We start from the raw sequence: 22855 nt of genomic DNA on the forward strand, positions 1-22855 counted from the left end.
TCTAAGGATAAAATTACTTATCTACAGCTCCTAGAATTCTACTAATTAATAATAATAATCAATCTAGCTACAGAAAATATATATTTGAGAATTATATCTGTTTCTACAGCAGCGACTAAATTACAAGCCCTATGAGATTTTTATTACGTGTTAAAAGGTCTTTTTTAACAACAAGCCTCCTTTTACTCTCGCAAATAGCAACCTTTTCCTTGGCAAATAAGGAAAAAATTAATGAAAAGAATTATGAAGTATGTGCTGGTATGTACTCTAAGGATGATTGGGGTGGAAAAATTGATCCATTTATTTCTTTCAATGTAAAGAAATTCCAAAAAGATATAGCGGACACAGATGGGCTATTATCCGTAGCCATATACGATTTCCAAGATTATCTCCATCTTGGTGCCAATTTAGCAGACGGTTCTAAACAATATGTTTGCGATGATTATGCAGTCAGTGCTGAATTATGTTCAGAAGATGATTTAGGTAACTTTATTATTGAAACAGAAGCTTACGATCCTTACACAAAGGAAAATAAAACATTGATCAATCCAATTATGACATTTTCCCAGGATTTTGTTGGTTTACATGATACTAAATATCCTGTAACAAAAACCGGGTTTTATTGTGTAACAGTTTTTACCAGTTCCTATGATGTTAAATTTGATGCTATAGTCAATTTTAGAAATGCATATGGCCATTTAGCTGGTTCTGAAGTGAACAAATTACCTCTTTATGGGCTATTGGCGATTGGTTATGTCATTGCAATGGCCTTATATTTTTTCGCCTTTTGGAAACATAAGCACGAATTGTTACCATTACAAAAATATTTGTTAGCATTCTATGTATTTTTAACTGCTGAAACTATTTTTGTGTGGGCTTACTATGATATCAAAAATGAAAAGGGTAACGTAGCAGGCACTAAAGTTTATATGGTATTTTTATCCTTGCTAACAGCTGGTAAATTAATTTTCTCATTCTTCATTTTATTGGTAATTTCCTTAGGTTATGGTATTGTATACCCTAAATTAAACAAAACTTTAATGAGACGTTGCCAATTCTATGCAATTTTTAGTTTCCTAATTTGTTCGGTCTTTTTAGTACAAAGTTATTTAGAAGATGCTGAAAACCCATCTCCATTCATTTTAATTACTTTCATTCCTCTCGCACTTTGCATGCTAGGTTTCTACTTAATGATTTTAAGGTCCATGACTCAAACTGTAAGATACTTAAAAGAACAAAGACAGGTAGTGAAGTTAAACATGTACAAGAAATTGTTGATTATTATTTACACCTCTTTGATTGTGTTGATGATTGGATTTATAATTACCATTATAATTTTTTCTAGTATGAACACAATAGCTATGATTGAAAAGAATTGGAGATCTAGATTCTTCTTTACTGATTTCTGGCCAACTTTAGTCTATTTTGTTGTCTTTGTCATAATTTCTTTCTTATGGAGACCAACAGATACATCATACATGTTAGCTGTCTCCCAACAATTACCTACTGATCCTGAGAATGTAGCTGATTTTGATTTAAGTGACCTTCAATCATTGGGTGATCAATTTAATGATAGTGACTTAGAACATCATGACGATCAAAGCATTATTACTAATGAAGAACACACATACAACAGCAATCCACACTCTGATAGTAATGCTGCAAATCCACAAGAAGAAGACTTGGACTTCTCTGATCATGCAAATGAACATGAAACTGTCAATCATACCAAATAAAATATATACTTAGTTGTAAATTGAAGATGAAGTTAGAAAATTTGCAAAAGTATACCTTGTAAACTGCTTAAATAGAAATATTTTCATCAATGACGTTTACACATTATTTTATGTATTTTATGTATAATGAAAAATTAAAAAAAATGCTTTTTATCTAATAGAAATATACTGTTATTACTCCATGACTTTGATTAAAATATTATGTTCAGAAAATTATTCTCATATGTATTTGTGTTTGTAAATATCTTTTAAATAGACTACTCAATCCATTTCCCATCTAGATGGCCTCGATTATTTTTCATCTTTTAGTACAATCTAAAAATTGAAAAAAAAAAAATAGAAAAGTGGAAAATATCATCGACAAAATTTCGACTTCGAGCATCGATGATTGATGACTTTAGCAATTATTCTAAATACAGACAGAATATAACATTAAGGAAGCTATTAACAAAGAAATTGAGTATTTTCTTTGTCATTCTCAGATAGATTGTATTCGATAGAGAAAATCAGATTGCACTGCTTCTATTTGCTTTTAACCTAACCGTGCAATCATTTTTATTTATTTTTACAAGAAAATAAAACTTAGAATAATTTTAATCAAATATAATAGCTGTGAGTCAGCGCTATGGAAGAATCTACAATAGATTCAAATCAAAAAAATATAATTAATAAAAATGACATACAATCAAATTTAGATTCTACTGCAGCTTCTTCACCAGAAAAGAGTGTTACCATGGTAAATGCATCGACATCACCATCAAATGCTAATAAACATGATAGAACCACACCATCCGAAACTCAAGTTAAGAAACGAACAAAAGCGTCTAGAGCTTGTGATCAATGCAGAAAAAAAAAGATTAAATGTGACTATAATGAACTGAAAAGCATATGTGGCTATTGCGAAAGAAATAACGAAACTTGCAGTTTTATAAGAGTTCCATTGAAAAGAGGGCCTTCCAAAGGTTATAATAAATTATACAAAGCCAGTTCAAGTAATCATATATCCCCTTTACAAGACAGTAACATTGTAGATAATAACAGTAAAAAAAATAATAACCTTTCAAACATGAATTTATACACTGCCTTAAATAAGAATACAATAACACCCAATGATCACACAGTTGCACATATATCCAATAATTATAAACATGATAGTAATCGTTTATCTACTAATAACGCAGTTATAACATCACAACAATCTAACCAAGTTTTGTTGCCACCTCTATCACAATATGTTCCTTCAACAAACCTTCAACAAGCCAATAGCAACACAAATGAAAATAGTACTAAGACTTCTTTAGTTAATGAAAATGATACATTACATAATACAAATAGAAATACAGTTCAAAATATTGTAAATCAAATAGGACAATTAACTCCAACTTTAAATTTTACTCAACAACAATTTTGGAAAGTACCATATCATGACTTTCCCCTTCAAAAAAGAACGTCAATTGATTCATTGGGTAGTGATTTATCCATGAGAAATATAAATTTACATGAAAATACCATGTATAATTCAGGCACTATCCCTATTCAAAATCATAGCAATAACACTACTACTGTGATGTCTTCAAACTTTATTCAAACAATATCTGCTCCATCTCCTATCACAGAAAATAACGTTAGTAATAGTAACACTCTCAATACCAGCCTATTGGATAATGGCATTCATCCAGTAGGTGGAGGTAGGTCTAATAGTATCACGGGGAATACTAACAATACGTACTGGCCATATATAAAAAACCTCAATCATACTTCAAATGAGGAAGAGCAAAACATACCCTTCAGAAGAACAAGTTCAATACCGTCTTTATTAAGACAGACATCATCTACAAATATTGCTGGACAAAATAATTTACATAATTCAAGCACAAACCAACTACCCCAACCATATTCATATTCTCAATTCTATCAACAAGCACATCAACAAACTATGGGACCAATAAATTCATTTGATAATTTTGCAACAAGTGGATTTCACACAAGACATGGTTCCATTGCAAGTGAAGCTATGTCTCCCGGAACTTCAGCGAATACAAATGAAAGAACTATAACTCCTTCTAAAACAAAGAAAAATAGTCTAGAAAGTACTTCAATAAAATCAATAATTACTCCTTCATTGGAAAAAGAAAAACCCTCAACAACAGTGTCAAATACAACAAAACCGCTCAATGGTATCACCAATGATTCTACTAGACATGATTATTTTAACAATTCCAGCAGAATAGAAGTATATGAAAATAAGTCAGACAAACATGTACCCTCTATAATCTCACTCAACTCCATTATGCATCCAATAGAGAACAATATAAATGAGCACAAAGAAATTAAATATAGTGGAATCAAAAGCGGGCACAATAGTAGTATCAATTCATCCTCAAATCCGACAGAACTACTAAATTCACCATCGTATACATTACAATTGCTTAAAGATAAACAGTCAATTACCAACTCACACAGGACATCTGCGAGTGTTATTAGTACACCAAATGGTAATAATTTCAACTGCCCCGCCGTTATATACGGACAAATCTCTTACAAAGAATTAATTGATATTTATTATGAATTTATTCATATTGGTTTCCCAATCATTCCCTTAAATAAAAAGATGTTACAAGATGAAATTCTTATGCATTATGATTCTCTAAATTCAGCAATTCAGGAATTAAATGATTATGTATTCTTATGGTTTAGGAATTCTTTAGAATTGTTGGTAAGATTGGCTATTAAAAGAGGTAGTGGTCATTCGTTATTTGATACACGCATATCATCACTTGTTAGATCCAACATCACTGGGACTTCAAACAATGACAATCCAGGAGGGAATGGATTGGACAATAAAGATGATCAAATATCTGGTAATGGCAGTGACTTAAAACGAAACGATTATTTTGAAATTCAAACAGTTTTTATATCAGCATTAAATGAATGTTTTCAAAAAATTGTCGATATTCATCCAAAATTTAGAGAAAACAAAGACTTAATTTCACCAAGAATTAAAGTAATTTATCTTTGCACATTCATAATATTAAACTACATACTTTCCTATGTTGGCTATGATAATTCATTCGTATTGGGGATGTCGGTAACAATTTTCAACGAATTTAAATTATACAAACAGTTACTTGTCGGAGAAATTCTAACAAGAATTGAAAAAACCAATGAGGATACTACATATGAAATAGGATATTCCCTTATTTTCAAACGATTATATATTCTTTTGATAATATTTGATTCGCTTCAAAGTTGTGTATTTGGAGGACCCAAATTATTAAATATTCCAATTAATTCGACTATTGATAAATTTTTTGATAGCTTCCCTGGATCAGAATTCTACAATAACTACGATCAAAAGTTTATTGAAAGATGGTGTGTAGAAAATGATACAACTAAATTAGCATATATCATCGAAAGTCTTCATTTAGGTGAGATGCTAACAGAGCTGTCAATAAAGAGAAAGTCCATTAATAGATTTCAAATTGAAAAAGGTAATATATCTCTTTTAAAATGGACCCCTATATGTACATTTCTGGAAAAACGTACATCTACTTCGCTTGCAGGACTATTTCATAGAATTTTATATGTACGACAAAAACTTACAAATAGTTTAATATCTCTACAAAGTGATCATCCATCAAATCCTAGCATCGAAACAATATCCGACCTTTCAGATATTTTAATAGAACTGATATCAAAAATTTTCCAATTACTATCTTTAATATTTCAATTAAACCCTACAAATAGTATTAGCATGGACCATAAATATTCAGACCTATCACCAACCCCTCATCACCAATTAATATCTCTACACCAATCTGCAAATAATACTTCTAAAGATATTAATAACTTTTACCAAAAATTGATAAATTTACACAAGAATAAATATAATAAGGAAAAAAATAACGACTTGATCAATAATTTAGAGGTTGGTACAATATCTCCATTTTCTATTCCAATGATTTATGAATTGCACAATATTATAAGTATAATAAACAAATTACCAACGCATTTAATACAAATTGTCATGCAAATTAACCTATCTGAGACTATGATACCTCATGATATAGTGGTCAAACTATCAAATTCCATGAATGAAGTTGTACAAATTACAAACCTTTTTAATATGGTTAAACCATTCAAGATATTTGATACTGATTTGAATGAACGTACACTTGGAGATTATAACGACCAAGACTTAATTATAAAAAAAGAATTTATGCCACAAAGTCAACTAAATGGTAAAAATGAGATTATGGAGCATTTTATTAAAAGTGGTTGGAAATTATTAGACGACATAGAATTTGGCTGGTTATAAACTATTACGGATATACACACGATAGTATGTATCAGTCACATACAAACCAAAAAAAATCAACATATTATATATTTCCATTGTAAGAACTTTTATAAATATTCATTTTGAACTGTATTTCAATAAGTATACTAATATATACTATATCTAATACACTGTAATATTCTCATTAATACTCAATAGTAAATTTTCACGTAACATTTGAATTATTCTCTATTACAATCAATATTTTCTTCTTACTTTTGACATTCTGTCGCTCCCTTCCTTCGTTATATATATATTATCTTTTTTCTTTGTTAAAGGTAGCAACTAAATTTATCTTATTCTACAACTTTTTTTTTAATTTAAGGAAACATAAAGAGATTATATAATAAAAGCCCTATCCCAAACAAACGATCATAAAAAAGCCCAGTGAAGCAATATTCATGAGAGTACTACCAACGTTATTATAACTACCAATTCAATTATGGAAATTGACACAAACACACTTATATTTGTTATTATCATTCTTTTTATCTTTTTCTCCTCACCAGGTGGTGATGGTGTATCATCAGAATATGAATTTAATCAGCTAGGATTGTTAAAAGAACACATGAAAATGGAATTTGATCTTTTTATGAATATGACCTATTTTGAAAACTTCAGAAATATTACTGGATTTAAATTAAGTTATCAAGATGTATTAGATAACCCTAGTTTAAATGCAACTTATCCAATTGATCAAAAAGATTATGATCACTGGGAGTCCACACAAGAGTACTTACTTTTGCCTAATAGTATTATAAATTCAATTCAAAAAGATGTATGGAATATGGAAAAAAAAAAATAACATATATCCTTGGAATATTTCTTCTACTTTGATAGGTAAAGTAGATGTAATATCAAATAACTATTTTGATAAAATACGTATGCCATTACCCAGATTTTACGAACCCCCCCTACAGTATTAATGACAATAAACCACAATCTGGAGATACGTATATAGAAGATTGGTCTAACTCAAACCAAGGACATAATGTTACATTCAAAAAAGGTGAACTAAGTATTAAAATATCTCATTTAGACACTGTTGCCAACCAAATTGATTCACGAAAAAGGTACAAGTTTAATTCACAAGATGATCAATTCAAGCTATTAACTCTTCAGATAGATTTCCAAGACAAACTAGAAAAAGAAAAACATTCATTAAATTCATTAGCTGTATATGATATTGAGAGAGGCAGGATACTGTCATTTTCTGATAGTGCAAAGTTTCATTCACTATTTGCATTCCCACATTATTTAACCATCTTGAACGAGAATAATTCAGATAGTTCAAAGAAACAGACTGAAGCTATTTACTCAAAAGTGAAAAATTTAATCAAAGAGTATTGGTATCATTCAAATTATGTTGATACACTTACAATGTCAGATATCCGCCAGCCATATGATAACGCAATTAACAAATGTGAATATGCAATTTTTTTGCAATTAGAACCATGGAATCAATACACAAGGGATGAAATGAATCTAATAGATAAGGAATTGCATTGGCCCCTAGGAAGACCAATAAATATTTCCCATATTCCTCCAGTTATGATTAAATCAGGTTTAATGTATTCCCCAGATTGTGGTTTAACTTTGGAATTTAATCAAGCTGAAGGCAGCCTTACGGCAATTAACATAAGAACCATGAGACTTCACATTCTCTTCGGTATCATACTGTTTATAGCTCAAATTTATTTACTTCTTCGACAAATGCAACATACAAATACTCCATCAAGTGTTAACAAAATTTCATATTATTGCTTCTCTATGATGAATTTGGTAGATGGACTTCTTGCATGTATATATTTTATTTCTGCTACCATCATTCCTGAGCTATATTTACCATTAATAGTCAGTGCATTTGTGTCATTTATTTTGGCATCGATTTTCGAAACTCGATATTTAATATCAGTATGTGCATCACAAATAAATGAACAGTCAGTGAGTATTAGAACTTTGCTGAGTGGTAATTTACAAGATGAAGGTAGAGAATCAGCAAGACCTATTATTATTCCTGATGAAGCTTCCATCAGCAGTTCTTTATATGGCAGAGTCTTTTTCACATTATTTTTGTCTGCATTCATTGTACTATCAGCTTTAACGTGGCCACTCCAAATTAGAAAAATCTTTGAATACTCGTCTTTGTCTATTCTCTATTCGTATTGGGTCCCACAAATTTTTAGAAATGCCATTAAAGGTATTCAACCAAGAAATGTTCGATTAAGAAATAATAATGTAGCTAATAGAAGACAAAATAAATTGCCACTTTTATGGTCATTTGTTATAGGTACCTCAATAATCAGAATTTTCCCTATTGTCTATGTATTCACTTATCCATCAAATGTATTCAGACACCATAGAGACGTAAAATTTGCAGTGTTACTTTCTCTATGGGTATGCTTCCAAATTGCAGTATTATACTCTCAAGATATTTTAGGTGCTCGTTGGTTTTTACCACAACATACTATACCTGAGGGATATTCTTATTTCAAATCCATTACGTTACAATACTTATCTGAACATGGTGATTCTAATTCTACAAGTACTTACGCAATAGATTGTGCTATTTGTATGTCAGAGGTGCTTGTTAATGTGGAAGAAGTCCCAGAAACACATAAAGTGGATATATACAGTTATATGATTACACCCTGCAACCATATATTTCATACAGAATGTCTAGAAAATTGGATGAGTTATAAATTACAATGTCCAATATGTAGAGCTCCTTTACATCCAATCTAAGAACATATATGGTAAGGTTTATATAAAAGCTATGGTAGTATAAAACTATACAAAAACATTAGGTCGATCTATGTTCACACTAGTTGGATTTTCTTACGATGTGAAGTTTTGCATTTATTATATCACTTTTTTTCCCAGATTTCCATGAATCTCAAAACTTATCATCTTTATTTTTTGCCATTCTCTTATTTTTATTTTTTCAATTTTTAAAAGTTATTATATCTATCTGTGGAACAAATCGAATTTCAATACAATATTCTCGAAAAAAACTAACCTACTTTCCCTCTTTGTTATTCTTATAAATTCAATACATTACTAGAAACTATTAAAGAATCACACACTACCATCCTTACATTCTCACCAATTCCATATAAGACAATAACGTATATTACATATAACAATAAAGAGAAAACATGACAGGTCCAAAACAAATTAAAGCATGCTTGTTTGACATGGATGGTTTGTTATTAAACACAGAAGATATATATACTATAACCTGTAACGAAATTTTAAGCAAATATAATAAGGGCCCACTTACATGGGATATTAAATTAAAAATACAAGGTTTGCCAGGTCCCGAAGCTGGTATGAAACTAATTAATCACTATGACCTACCTTTATCTTATGAAGAATATAATGAATTAAATATGAAAAATCAAGAAACTAAATGGTCCAACTCTGCATTCTTACCTGGTGCCAAAGAGTTGATACATTATTTACATGAACGTAATATTCCTATTGCGTTATGTACCTCATCGAATAAGGCAAAATTTCATGGAAAAACCGATCACCTAAAAGGTTTTGATTGTTTTGACGTTATTATAACTGGTGATGACCCAAGAATACCCAAGGGTAGAGGTAAACCATGTCCAGACATATATCAGTTGGGACTGAAAGAAATCAACAAGAAATTTGGCAGTGAAATTAAGCCAGAGGAATGCTTAGTTTTTGAAGATGGAATTCCAGGTGTCAATGCTGGTAAAGCTTTAGGTGCATACGTGATTTGGGTTCCACATCCTGAAGCCATCGAATTTCTTGGGGACATTGATACTGTATTAGAGGGTCAAGGTGAATTTTTATCATCTTTAGAGAATTTTGACAAAGAAAATTATGGATTATGAAATATTCAGTAATTAATTCAAGGGAAAAAATAATACCAAAACATGAAAATTAATCTTGATTGCATATTACCTATTTGCTTTGGGTTTCTTTGTTGATTTACTAAAGTTTCATGGTCATATACCTGATCTTGTGTATTTATACATTATTATGGTTATATATTATTTTATATCCACTATTATTATCATTGTAATTCTTTATTTATTTATTTATTTATTTATATTTAATATTATACAAACTAGCCCAATAAATACATAGGATTATCTTAAAAAAGTTTTGAGTGTTATATACCTTTGCATCAAGTTAGGTTGAGAAGACCAATAAAACAATTCACTTCTAAGAACAACAAAAAATGCTTTCTCAAGACAAATAAAAAATGTAGTACTTATAAAATGGATAAAAAAAGCTTCCTATAATTAATAGTATAATATGACTATAATAAAATAATTATCAGTTTAAATTTTATTAAATTTCTTCAATATTTCTAAGTAACTTTTGTTTTCTACAATGGAGAATGTTTAAAAAGGAAAGAAATACTTTCACCATTATGTAGACGACGAACACTTTCAGAAAGAACACTACTAATATCAATAACATCTAACTTTGGACATTCCTTCATCTTTTCTTCAAATGGAACGGTATTAGTACATACCACTTTATCCAGCTTGGAATTATTAATGTTTTTAATAGCATTACCAGAAAGAATACCATGAGTAACAATTGCAATAACAGATTTAGCACGGTTTTGCAATAAGATTTCAGCAGCCTTAGCTAATGTACCACATGTGTCAGCCATATCGTCTACAATGATACATATCTTGTCAGTAACATCACCAACAAGAACCATACGGGAAACTTCATTAGCTCTAGCTCTTTCCTTGTGAATCAAAGCAAAATTTAAATCTAAACGATCTGCAAGCCCGGCTGCACGCTTAGCACCACCAGCATCTGGAGAGATAATGATAGCTTCTTCATAGTTAACATTTTCCTTAATATATCTAACAACACTTGGTTCAGCATATAAGTTATCAACAGGAACATCAAAAAAACCTTGAATTTGAGAAGCATGTAAGTCCATAGTAATAATATGATCACAACCTGCAGTGGTTAACATATCAGCCATCAATTTAGCAGTAATTGGAGCACGAGACTTATCTTTTCTATCTTGTCTAGCGTATGGGAAATTTGGAATAATTGCTGTAATTCTTCTTGCTGAGGCAGTTTTAGAAGCATTAATCATGATCAGAAGTTCCAAAACACGGTCATTAACTTCCCCTGAACCAATTTGTGTAATAATGAAAATATCTTGATCTCTAACAGACTCACCAATTGAGAAAGACACTTCACCGGTTGGATCTCGTTGTAATTTACAATCAGTTAATGGAACTCCCAATCTTTTAGAGACTAATTCAGCTAAACCTCTATGAACATCAGGCGCTAATAGTTTAATTGAATTATTGGCCATTTTGAATTTCCTTTTCTCCTTCCGTATATGTTTCTTTTTTAGACGTTCTTAACAACCTCTCTTCTTATTTTATCTTGGTAAGAAAAGCTCAGTTATCCTAGTAGATCCAACTACAACAGAACAGTTTGAACGCAAAAAAAACAGTCTATTACATCTAGAGCAGCAAGTTTGTTGGCAAAGTAAAAGAAAAAAGGACTGATATTTGTAGAAATCTGTTCTTCCAATAGGTAAAAACTATTTCAATCTCATCGGATTCTTATTATAAATTTAATTAAACTGGAAAAATTTTTCAAACGGGAAAACACAAAAAAAAATTTATTGCTCTATTTTTTTTTGTTTGACATCAAGAAAAGAAAAAAAAAAGAAAAAAAAACAAAGAAAAAAAGGAAATCTAACAATATAATTCAAATAAAAAAGAAAGAAACGCAATCGATTAACAAACTGATTTGTGATAAAGATGAAGGACAAATAGTTAAGACTTATGTATGTGTGTGTTTGTGTGAATAATTTACAAGGAGTGTTTAGCAATATGATAGGCTATGTTTATCTTGTGAACTCACAAATAACAAAATAAACGGAACTGACCGCACTTATCTCCAAACAATGTTTTTTGTTTTTGCTCCAGTGATAAGATAAATTTGCTTTTAGATATATCAACTTAGTATGGTACATTACAACTATCTAAAATCTCAATATATAATATCATATTCTATCTATCATAATAAATAAAACGGAGGAACAATTACTACGAAGTAATCATTCCTCCTAAAAGAGTTTATTAATGTTTTTATTGTGTATTACAAGCTATTATACGATAATTACCCCAGTATTAAATTAGATCTGGTTAGTATGAACTTTTGGGTCATACTTAACTTTAACTAATGGCCTGTAGATTGGTTCCCACATCTGATTTTTAACCCATTCAACACAGGCTTCGAAATCACGTGGGACTTTTACATTTTGACCAGGGTTAGCTGGATCTAATTCATTTTCGATAGTGGCAACACCTTCATCGAGAGCTTCCAATATCACAGCAGCTGCAATTCTTGATGATGTATGAGTGATCACTTCAAGTCCGGGCAATAGACCTGGTGTAGAGTCGCCCTCTCTCAAGTTGGATAAAGATGCTAATTCATCTACAGCAGCTGAAATCATTCTATCACTTATATAAGAAGCACGAGATAAAACTGCACCCAATCCAATACCTGGGAAGGAATAACAATTATTATTTTGTGAAATACGATATCCATTTACTGGCTCAAATGGGGAACCTGTAGCCACCAAAGCATCGTTATTTGTCCATTTCATCAAATCTTCTGGAACAGCTTCATGTAACCTAGTTGGGTTGGATAATGGGAAAACGATAGGCCTTGGATTATGTTTGTACATTTCTTGGATGATCTCTTTGGTGAAAGCACCAGCCTTAGTGGAGCACCCCACTAGGCAAGTTGGTTTCACATTAGAGACAATTTCAAATAATGATTTAGTATCAACACCAACCCAGTCTTTATCCGGTTTAGCATAGACGTGTTGTTGTGCAGTAGAACCCTCTTTATATGATTGTAATATTAAACCACGTCTGTCCATTAAGTAAATCTTTGAACGAGCTTCCTCAATTGGCACACCACGAGTAACCATATGAGACACGATTTGATCAGCTATACCAAGACCAGCAGATCCTGCACCAAAAACAATAACTTTAGTGTCCTTCAATTCTCTATGAGTGTGTTTTAAAGCAGCAATTAAAGAAGCCATAACAACAGCACCTGTGCCTTGAATATCGTCATTAAAACATGGCACTTCATGACGATATTTGTCCAGGATTCTTCTTGCGTTCTTAACACCGAAATCTTCAAAATGTAACACTGCATGAGGATAAAGCTTCTTAACTGCTGTAATGAACTTTTCAACAAATTGATCATATTGTTGGCCGCGTATTCTAGAGAATCTATTACCTAAATATAATTCATCTCTTGCTAATTTCTTGTTGTTTGTACCTACATCCAGGACAACAGGCAATACACGACCTGGATGGATACCACCACAAAGAGTCATCAAAGCCATCTTAGAAATAGAAATACGAACACCACCAACACCTTGGTCACCAATCCCTAAGATACCTTCTGCATCAGATACAACGATATAATCGATATCTTTAGCTTCACCACCATAAGCAGCCAGTCTTTCCTCGATTGAATCTGGTTCAGTAATATCTAAGAAAACACCTTCAGTCTTACGGAATCTGTTGGAATAAGTAGCAATGGCATCACCTTCTGTTGGTGTATAAATGATTGGCACCAACTCCTTAATATGTTTTTTCACCAGGGCAAAATAAAGTGTTTTGTTGGTGACTCTCAAATTAGTCATAAAATCATTTTTAGCGATAGAAGTCTTCAAAGTACATAATTGTTTATAAGCTCTTTCCAATTGTTCATCAAGAGTATTAATTTGTGGGGGTAATAGCCCGTTTAATTTAAAGTCTGCTCTTTCTTGTTCAGTGAAAGCGGTACCTTTATTAAATAGAGGTGAATTCAATAGATATGTACCTGATAGAGGACATTCAATTGGACCATCAACAGTCAATTTGTTTCTTTGAGACTTGACACCTTGGAATAGATATGAAGTTGTAGTGTTATTAGTATTATCTATGATGTTGCTAGAGAGATTGAAATTATTTCTCTGCAAACTTGAGGTAAAAGACGTGTCTCTTGTAGTAGTAGCATTGTTGGGTTTAGTAGACTTAGAATACAGACGCAATTGTAAAATACTGGAATAACTTTGTTTAGATGCCTTTGAGACAATATAACTAGTCTTTGTATTTATCATGGGTGTAAGAAGTGAAAAACTGGAATGGTGAAAGCTACGCAAAAAGCAACTTACTATAATATATACCAATTCGTCAAAGAAAGTGCAGCAATATACTTACTAGTATAGACATATATAGGAAGATCCAAAAAACAACACACAAAGCAAGAACAAAAAAAAAAGTTTTCTCCATCCCATCTCATTCTGCAACAACCGCTTACTATAAAAATAGCCAATACAAAGCCGGGAAAAGAGCTCTTTATACAATCGCAACTATATATATATAACGAAATGTCCAAATAAACACCATTTACTCAGTAGCAGACAGGTATGACAAAATATTACTTGACTGAGTCAATAATCATCAGACAAAACTCAAAAAAAGAAATTACCGAACCGTGAAAAATTTTCATTAACGAAAAATAAACAAAATAAAAAAAAAAAGAAGAATCATCGGAATCTCCAATTCTCTTCTGCTTCTCCTATTGTTCTGGCTTCATTTCCTTTCTCATTTAAAAGAAAGTAAGAATATTTTTAAAAAAAGAAAAGGAGCAGCACTCTATTGGCTTGATCTTTAGCTTTTTTTTTTTTTACTTGACTTAATATATAACATGCTTAATTTTGTTATATTTTGATCTGATATAATCTATTTTGACCTCTGGTTTAATTTGCATCTCTCTTCGATAATGTGGTAGCGCCTATAGATAAATATAAAATATGTTTTTTTAAAAAAACGACAACGTCTTTGAAAAAAAAAAAAATCTAGGGAAAAAAAATAAGTTAAAACCAAAAAGGGAAGGCCATAAATACATTATCGATACCAACACGAAAAAGGTTCAAGCAAGATACAATATTCTGTATTTTCTCAATTGTAATTATTGTTTGACAAGACGGTTTATGTAATAAAATGTCTTGGAATCATCCATTTACACGGATTTTCATATATAGCTTAACTAATTTAAATAATATTTAAGGTGCTCAATAGTAACTTGTTTTCTTTGTGTACTGATAAATCTAACTGAATTTTTCACATTTTTCATAAAAGTGATGGTAAAAATATGCATATAATTGCAAAAAATCAATCAGTAATCCTTTTATCATTTCTCTATCTTTGTATGTTTGAATACTATTCATACAACAGCTATTTATTAATCGCAACTGTTTTTTTTTGTTTTTTGTTAAAACTAATATCATTTATAATCTAGCACAAAAATAAAGATAAAAAATCACAAAAAATACCAAATCATACGATTAATTCTTTTTCTGATGGAATCTAACTATTCAATTATTTCCTTCTAAAGAGTAACATTTAGAGATTTATATATTTTACATGGCTTTGTAATGAGGAGGTAAGAAATACTTATAAGATGCTCCTCTTCTATCTGTTCCTGCATAATAAAGTTAGGGTTTAATTTTAGAGAAAAAAAATATTTGGGAAGTTTTATAGGGCTTTCAGCTTTTTCTCTTTTATTATAGGAATATTTCTTTTTTTTTCTCCTTTCTTTATATACCAAAAAAAAATAGAAGCAAGAAACAAAAATAAAAAAAATTGTAGATAGATAGTGCAACTTCTTAAATTGTCTAAACCTTTTTAGAAGTGTCTCATTAGATGATATTACGTTTTTATTTAACTTGAAAGTTATTGTAAAATTTTGAACACATACACATATATATATGTATATATATTTGTCCATCATTATACAACTTTAAAATAGATTTGTATCAACTATAGGCTCCTCTTTAAATTTATTGATTATTTTAGAATGGATAGACCAATTGATGAAATCGTTAGAAATCTATTAAAATTCGTTGTAAGAGGGTTTTATGGAGGCTCTTATGTATTAGTATTGGATGCTATCATTTTCCATTCTGTTTTAGCAGAGGAAGATTTGAAACAACTATTATCTATAAATAAAACCGAATTAGGTCCACTTATTGCAAGATTAAGAGGTGATCGATTGATTACCACTCACAAACAAAGAGAATATCCTCCAAATTCTAAATCTGTAGAAAGAGTCTACTACTATATCAAATATCCACAAGCCATTGATGGTATTAAATGGAAAGTTCATCAAGTAGTACAAAGATTAAAGGATGATCTAGATAAAAATTCTGTGCCTAATGGTTATATGTGTCCTATATGTGAAACTAAATATACCCAATTAGAAGCAGTACAATTATTGAATTTTGATAGAACTGAATTTTTATGTTCGTTATGTGAAGAACCATTAATTGAAGATGATTCAGGAAAGAAAAATAAGGAGAAACAAGACAAACTAAATCGTTTAATGGATCAAATCCAACCTGTTATTGATTATTTGAAAAAAATTGATGATTCCAGGATCGAAGAGAATTCATTTGAATATGCATTGGCTAGGTTAATTCCTCCACAGAACCAATCACATGCTGCATACACTTTCAATCCAAAGAAAGGATCTACTATGTTTAGACCCGGTGAAACTAATAATGCACCACTAGGTAACGAGAATTCTAGACGTGCCGGTATAAATTCACAAGCTACTTTACATGTTAATATTACCACAGCCAGTGATGAAATGGCCCAAAGACAATTAAAGGAAAGACAAGCTGAGGAGAAAAGAAAACAAAATGCAGTACCTGAATGGCATAAACAGAGTACAATTGGTAAAACTGCACTAGGCAGATTAGATGAAGACGAAGAATTTAATCCAGAAACCACACAACAAGCTGCAATGTCGTTAGGACAAGCATCTTACAGTAGTTACAATAGCTACAACAATTATGGAAGAGGCAATGGTTTTTATGGAGGGAATAACAAATATTATAATAACCGTAAATTAACTGAATCAGAATTAGAAGAAAGAGAAAATGAGAGAACATTAGCAGATTATTACGCCAAGTTAGCTAAACAACAAGCAGAAAAACAGAAAAGACAGGCAGAGAAAAGTGAGGACGAAAATGACGAATTAGAATTATTGGACGAAGATAATATGGTAGACGAATTTGAAGATGTAGAATCTACTAATAAAGAGGCTAAACTTTCAGAAGATATAATCCCAGCATCACTTAGAAACAATATTGTTGAAGAAGTGGATGAAGATGAATTTGATGATCAATTTGATGACGAATTTGAGGATGTGGATCATATAGAGGCACTTGAAGAATCAATGCAAGAACAAAAGCCTACAAAACAGGACAATTCGACATCTCTTCAGGCAGAAACTAGTGAAGGTACAGATGATAAGAAGAATTCCAAGAACGATGCTAATAATGGTGAGGAAGAAGAAATAGAAGTTCCATTTGAAGATGTGTAAACAAAAACAGAAGAAAATCATTTATTAGGTTTAGTTTATGCAGCTCCTATCGCAAAATCCATTTCTTTATATTATTAGGAACTCTAAATTACTATTCACATATAAAAAAGACTTATTTAATGGATTTTGTATTACATAAATATATAACGCTATAGTTTATGATTATGTGTATCAGAAAACGAAAGAAATGGAAACTATAAAAGACATTAAAAAAAAGTAAACAGAAAAATAAAAAAAAAAAAAAAAAGAAGAAGAAAAAAAAAAAAAACATTTGTTTAAAACAAGCAGGTGAAATTTAACGAAACGATGAGCTTTTTTAAGTGCTAGCGTACAAAATAATGCTTGACAGCTCGAAGATTTTTCTATATAATAGCCTAAATTAAACACAGTTCACCCAACATTGCAAATTATTATCCAATTAAGACATGGCAGAAAAGACGACTTGGAAAGTTATTGCTACAACAGCACTATTGACTGTTGCTACTACAAAATGTATTGAGTGTGCATGGAACAATTACAAACAAAAACAACATAACACAACTAAAAATGCCGATAACAGAATCAAAGCTATTAATAGAGAATATGAAGACCATTTATTCCGTGAACAACTGGCTCGTAATTATGCTTTTTTGGGTGAAGAAGGTATGAAAAAATTGAAAAATCAATACATTGTTGTTGTTGGCGCAGGTGGTGTGGGTTCTTGGGTTGTTACCATGTTGGTTCGTTCTGGGTGTACGAAGATTAGAGTCATTGATTTTGATCAAGTTTCTTTAAGTTCTTTGAATAGACACAGTTGTGCTACTTTAGTAGATGTAGGAACACCAAAGGTTGAATGTTTAAAGAAACATATGAAAACCATTGCACCATGGTGTGAAGTTGATGCAATTAATGAATTATGGAATAAAGATAATGGCGAAAAGTTACTGTTTGATGGTGGTAAACCCGATTATGTAATTGATTGTATTGATAACATCGATACTAAAGTTGATCTTTTAGAATTTGTCTATAAAAACAAGTTAAACGTTATCTCATCTATGGGTGCTTCCACGAAGAGTGACCCAACCCGTATCAATATTGGTGATCTCACTACAACTGAAGAAGATCCATTAGCTCGTAGTGTAAGAAGAAGATTAAAACAAAGAGGTATAACCGAAGGTATCCCTGTGGTATTCAGTGCAGAAAAACCGGATCCACGTAAGGCTAAACTTTTGCCCTTACCGGATGAAGAATTTGAAAAGGGTAAAGTTGGGGAATTGAGTGCTTTAAAGGATTTCCGTGTAAGAATCTTACCCGTATTAGGTACTATGCCAGGTATATTTGGGTTAACAATTGCTACCTGGGTTATCACTAAAGTTGCTGGTTACCCAATGGATCCAATTGAGGGGAAAAATAGAATTAAGATATACGATGGTATTTTTATGTCACTAGCAGGACAAATGTCCCGTATTGGTATGCCAGATCAGCGCATACCAATATCTGTTGGTGATGTTGGCTATATGCTGGAAGAAGTATTTAGAGGAAAATCACCATTAAGTGGATATTCTACAAAATTAGTATTATCTAAATGGGATCCAAATCAACCTGTCAGTTTACAAAATGTCGTTATCATGACCAAAGAAGAACAAAAGAACCATGAAAAACGTGTCTTAAATGGCGGTGAAAAATTGGAAAATGTTTACACCAAAGAACAAATAGATTTAGTTAATAAAAGATTAGATGAGGAAAAATATTACTCTCAATTCAGATAATTAATCAATCTGCATGCGTATGAATACGAATTTGTGTAGATAAAAGTTGATACATTAGACCAATAATAAATAGATAAATGAACTAGATTTGCTATTCAATATATATATATATGGTTTATTATAAATAGAATTACTCATTTTTCAATTAATAGTGTGCCTCCGTATTTTAGAAATTTAGACAGAATAAGCAATACAGGCTAGTTTGCTATATTGCTTATTATTCTTTTCATTCGGAGTTTCTATCATTAGGATAGAATCCGTCAACAATTATGATTAAAAGGCCAAACAGGTTAATTTTAAATTACTATTAATGCTATTAGGATTTTTTTTTTCCTTATTGGGCATAAATAAAAACAGCCAGAGTGTAATATCAAATCTAAATACTTTTCTCCATTTCAGATTGTATGTATCTAATATGAAAATATTACCTAACTGGTACATTCAGTTACTCGAGACTTCTCCCGTTATTTTATTTTAAGCTTCGCATTTTTGTCAAAATTCCTCGAGATTTAAATTTTAGAACGAAAAAAATAAAAAATAAAAAATAAAAAAAAAAATACAAAGAAAACGAGAAATAATTCCGCCGGAAAATGTCGAAATCCCGGAATTTGAGCTAAAAAGAAAATATAACGCGTGGTGATTATTATTATAATAGCAAACATAATAATATTACCATAGAAAAAAAAATTGTTCATCGCCATGGTAAACAAAAAAGAAAAAAATGAGAAATTTTGACTAATTTGATATATTATTATGCACATTTACCTTTGAGTAATATGGATGAAGAGAAGAATTCCCTGTTACAGTAATGCAACTCGAAGTGCAATAACGATGATAATACTATATTTCTGATTCTCCTTTCTTCTACTTACGATATATATATATATATATACAACAATTGTTTTTCCAAGTTTCCATAAGATGCCTTGTTTATGTACTTTCCCCTATATCTTGGTTGCAGATTTCATCCGGTTTTCACAAAAGTAATTTTTTCTATTAAAGAGAGCATCAACTTTAGTAAGACGAACTAAATAAAAGTATAGTGAATATTCCAGTATATTAACAATAATAAGAGAAGAGATGTCTGACAAAGCAGTAAAAAAAGATATTGACCCAAGAAAATCATTTCTTGCAGGTGCTATAGCAGGTGCTGTTGAAGCATCCATCACTTATCCATTCGAATTTGCTAAGACTAGATTACAATTAATTGATAGGTCTTCAAAGGCCTCAAGAAACCCATTAACTTTAATTTATAGGATTGCAAAGACCCAAGGCATAAGTTCCATCTATGTAGGTTGTCCTGCCTTCATTGTGGGGAATACAGCAAAAGCAGGTGTTAGATTCTTAGGGTTTGATGCAATCAAAAATTTATTAAGAGATAAAGAGACTGGTGAGCTTAGTGGTAGTCGTGGTGTGATTGCTGGGCTAGGTGCTGGTCTTTTGGAATCTGTTGTAGCTGTAACTCCATTCGAAGCTATTAAGACAGCTCTAATTGACGATAAGCAGTCTGCTCAACCAAAATATCAAAACAATGGTCGTTCTGTAGTACGAAACTATGCAAGATTAATAAAGGATGAAGGCTTCCTTGGTTTATATAGAGGTGTGTTACCTGTTTCTATGAGACAAGCGGCTAATCAAGCCGTAAGATTAGGCTGTTATAATAAGATTAAAACCACTATTCAAGATTATACTAATTCTCCAAAGGATAAACCTTTATCATCTGGATTAACATTTCTTGTCGGTGCCTTCAGTGGAATTGTCACCGTTTATTCCACTATGCCAATAGATACGGTCAAGACTAGAATGCAAAGTTTGAATGCTTCTAAATATACATCGACATTAAATTGTTTTGCAACTATCTTTAAAGAAGAAGGCTTAAAGACATTCTGGAAGGGTGCCACACCAAGATTAGGTAGGCTAATATTAAGTGGTGGTATAGTCTTTACTATTTATGAAAAGACTTTGGTCATTTTAGGTTAGTTCTCCTTTTCTTTTTTTGCGTATCTTCTTACTCTTTAGTGTTATTATAGAATAAAGAGCATCTAGATATACTATAAAATAATAGTAATAATAATATATATTATTGTTAATTAATACTATATAATATTAAGTGTGTATATTATTGTAGTTACACAAGTCTTGATAGATAGTTTTATGTTAATGACAATATTGGTTTATTATAGTAATAGGAAGAACATAAGTTATTTTTTTGGGTCTTGTTTTTATACAAACAAACCCATAAGTCTCAAAAATGTAGCTAAGTAAAAATATAGTTATAATTATAAATATTTATAATATATACACCCATATTTATATTTATAAATCTAATTATATCCTATATTATATTTATCATTAGGGGTATTTTATCGAATATATCAAGTTGTATTTCTTTTCAGTCAGTCTATCTTTTTTTTTTTCTTTTAATCTGCAACAACATAACAGATGGATATATGTGAGCAGTATTATTCAAGAACTAGTAAATGCTACGATAACATTAAGGTAACGTAGTTTCAGTCTGTGCTAAATATCTACGTTCTTTCCTCTTAATCTTAATAAAATCAATAATACTTTTCAACAATATAAAAAATCCTAAGAGGCCAATAGCAACAGCTAAAAATGGTACACTTTGTTTTTCGTCTTCTATTCCATGACTTAATTGGGATTCAAATTCATCTTGTGGTAATTGGTTTTGGTTTAGACTTAAATCTTCATAATTATTTGGATCTGCAGGTTCAATCCTATGCAAACTCTTATGTTTCCCCACTTTAGATACAACATCATTTGGTATCATAGAATAACCATAGCTTAAAAACGTTAATCCTAACCCAAATCTAGATCCTTGTTTTGCAGCATGAGATGTGTGTAACATATATGTAATCAAAAATCCAATAAATTGAAAACACGTGCTAACAATAATATTCCATACCAAATTAGCCATATTCCCTACGGGCAAACCCTCAATACATAATTCATCATACATCTCAGAATTAGCCAGGTCAAGACCATAATATGATGGGACCAAATCAGCAGCCGCTTCATCATAAGTTGGAGGTCTATCATTCCGCGTCTCATCTCCCTGATTTGTCCTATTATTATCTGGCTTAGCAGTTAAGTTGCTAAAAACACCATCGAAGACTGTTCCAGCACCAACTAACCCATTACTATTACTTGTATCGTTATTTGTACGGAAGACTCTATCTAAAATATTAAATCTTCTTCCAATGTTATCCATCTGTCTTGTAGCAATATTTCGAAAATTTTCAGGTATTAAACGACTGGATAAGCTATTATTATTATTACTATTATTATTATTATTTGCATTAGTGTTTTCATTGTTAGGCATATTCGTCTCATTCTGTTCTTGGTTCTCATGATTCAACATATTATCACCGTTATTTATTGTAATAGCATTATCATTTGATGATTCTGCAGTCTGTTCATTGTGTATATTACTAAAATTTTGTAGCTCTGTTTCTTCTCTATTCATATTATTTAAACGATTGAAGCTAGATTCCATTTTCTTCTCTTAATAAACAGAAAATATCCTAATCCCTAAAATCTCTCTAAATATACGTAATCCTGTCAGTTTTGTTATCACTACTTTG

General features: G+C 30.9%; 9 protein-coding genes and 1 pseudogene across 9 annotated transcripts; 7 read left to right on the top strand and 3 right to left on the bottom strand.

Moving 5' to 3' along the window:
* Positions 1 to 131: 131 nt before the first annotated feature.
* PTM1 (Ptm1p) lies at positions 132 to 1736 on the top strand (the record flags this gene model as incomplete). Its single annotated transcript, XM_064856939.1, has 1 exon — positions 132 to 1736. One exon carries the CDS (start codon positions 132 to 134, stop codon positions 1734 to 1736), a length of 1605 nt encoding a protein of 534 aa, XP_064716072.1.
* Positions 1737 to 2361: 625 nt separating this feature from the next.
* RGT1 (Rgt1p) lies at positions 2362 to 6054 on the top strand (the record flags this gene model as incomplete). Its single annotated transcript, XM_064856940.1, has 1 exon — positions 2362 to 6054. One exon carries the CDS (start codon positions 2362 to 2364, stop codon positions 6052 to 6054), a length of 3693 nt encoding a protein of 1230 aa, XP_064716073.1.
* A 463-nt stretch (positions 6055 to 6517) lies between these two features.
* On the top strand, positions 6518 to 8820 carry PWA37_000257 (hypothetical protein; annotated as a pseudogene).
* Positions 8821 to 9233: 413 nt separating this feature from the next.
* On the top strand, positions 9234 to 9941 carry PWA37_000258 (haloacid dehalogenase superfamily protein; the record flags this gene model as incomplete). Its single annotated transcript, XM_064856941.1, has 1 exon — positions 9234 to 9941. One exon carries the CDS (start codon positions 9234 to 9236, stop codon positions 9939 to 9941), a length of 708 nt encoding a protein of 235 aa, XP_064716074.1.
* A 500-nt stretch (positions 9942 to 10441) lies between these two features.
* PWA37_000259 (ribose-phosphate diphosphokinase) lies at positions 10442 to 11404 on the bottom strand (the record flags this gene model as incomplete). Its single annotated transcript, XM_064856942.1, has 1 exon — positions 10442 to 11404. The coding sequence occupies one exon, from the start codon at positions 11402 to 11404 to the stop codon at positions 10442 to 10444; it is 963 nt and encodes a 320-aa protein (XP_064716075.1).
* An 834-nt stretch (positions 11405 to 12238) lies between these two features.
* MAE1 (malate dehydrogenase (oxaloacetate-decarboxylating)) lies at positions 12239 to 14230 on the bottom strand (the record flags this gene model as incomplete). The annotated part of the gene is made up of 1 exon (XM_064856943.1): positions 12239 to 14230. One exon carries the CDS (start codon positions 14228 to 14230, stop codon positions 12239 to 12241), a length of 1992 nt encoding a protein of 663 aa, XP_064716076.1.
* Positions 14231 to 15972: 1742 nt separating this feature from the next.
* Positions 15973 to 17502, top strand: TFA1 (transcription factor TFIIE subunit TFA1; the record flags this gene model as incomplete). The annotated part of the gene is made up of 1 exon (XM_064856944.1): positions 15973 to 17502. One exon carries the CDS (start codon positions 15973 to 15975, stop codon positions 17500 to 17502), a length of 1530 nt encoding a protein of 509 aa, XP_064716077.1.
* A 425-nt stretch (positions 17503 to 17927) lies between these two features.
* TCD2 (tRNA threonylcarbamoyladenosine dehydratase) lies at positions 17928 to 19250 on the top strand (the record flags this gene model as incomplete). Its single annotated transcript, XM_064856945.1, has 1 exon — positions 17928 to 19250. One exon carries the CDS (start codon positions 17928 to 17930, stop codon positions 19248 to 19250), a length of 1323 nt encoding a protein of 440 aa, XP_064716078.1.
* A 1080-nt stretch (positions 19251 to 20330) lies between these two features.
* Positions 20331 to 21230, top strand: CTP1 (Ctp1p; the record flags this gene model as incomplete). Its single annotated transcript, XM_064856946.1, has 1 exon — positions 20331 to 21230. The coding sequence occupies one exon, from the start codon at positions 20331 to 20333 to the stop codon at positions 21228 to 21230; it is 900 nt and encodes a 299-aa protein (XP_064716079.1).
* A 514-nt stretch (positions 21231 to 21744) lies between these two features.
* On the bottom strand, positions 21745 to 22767 carry BSD2 (Bsd2p; the record flags this gene model as incomplete). Its single annotated transcript, XM_064856947.1, has 1 exon — positions 21745 to 22767. One exon carries the CDS (start codon positions 22765 to 22767, stop codon positions 21745 to 21747), a length of 1023 nt encoding a protein of 340 aa, XP_064716080.1.
* Positions 22768 to 22855: the final 88 nt, after the last annotated feature.

This window comes from Arxiozyma heterogenica (genome assembly GCF_036370985.1).
Source record: "Arxiozyma heterogenica strain weizmannii chromosome Unknown scaffold_11, whole genome shotgun sequence".
In the NCBI taxonomy this organism is placed as follows: Eukaryota; Fungi; Ascomycota; class Saccharomycetes; order Saccharomycetales; family Saccharomycetaceae; genus Arxiozyma; species Arxiozyma heterogenica.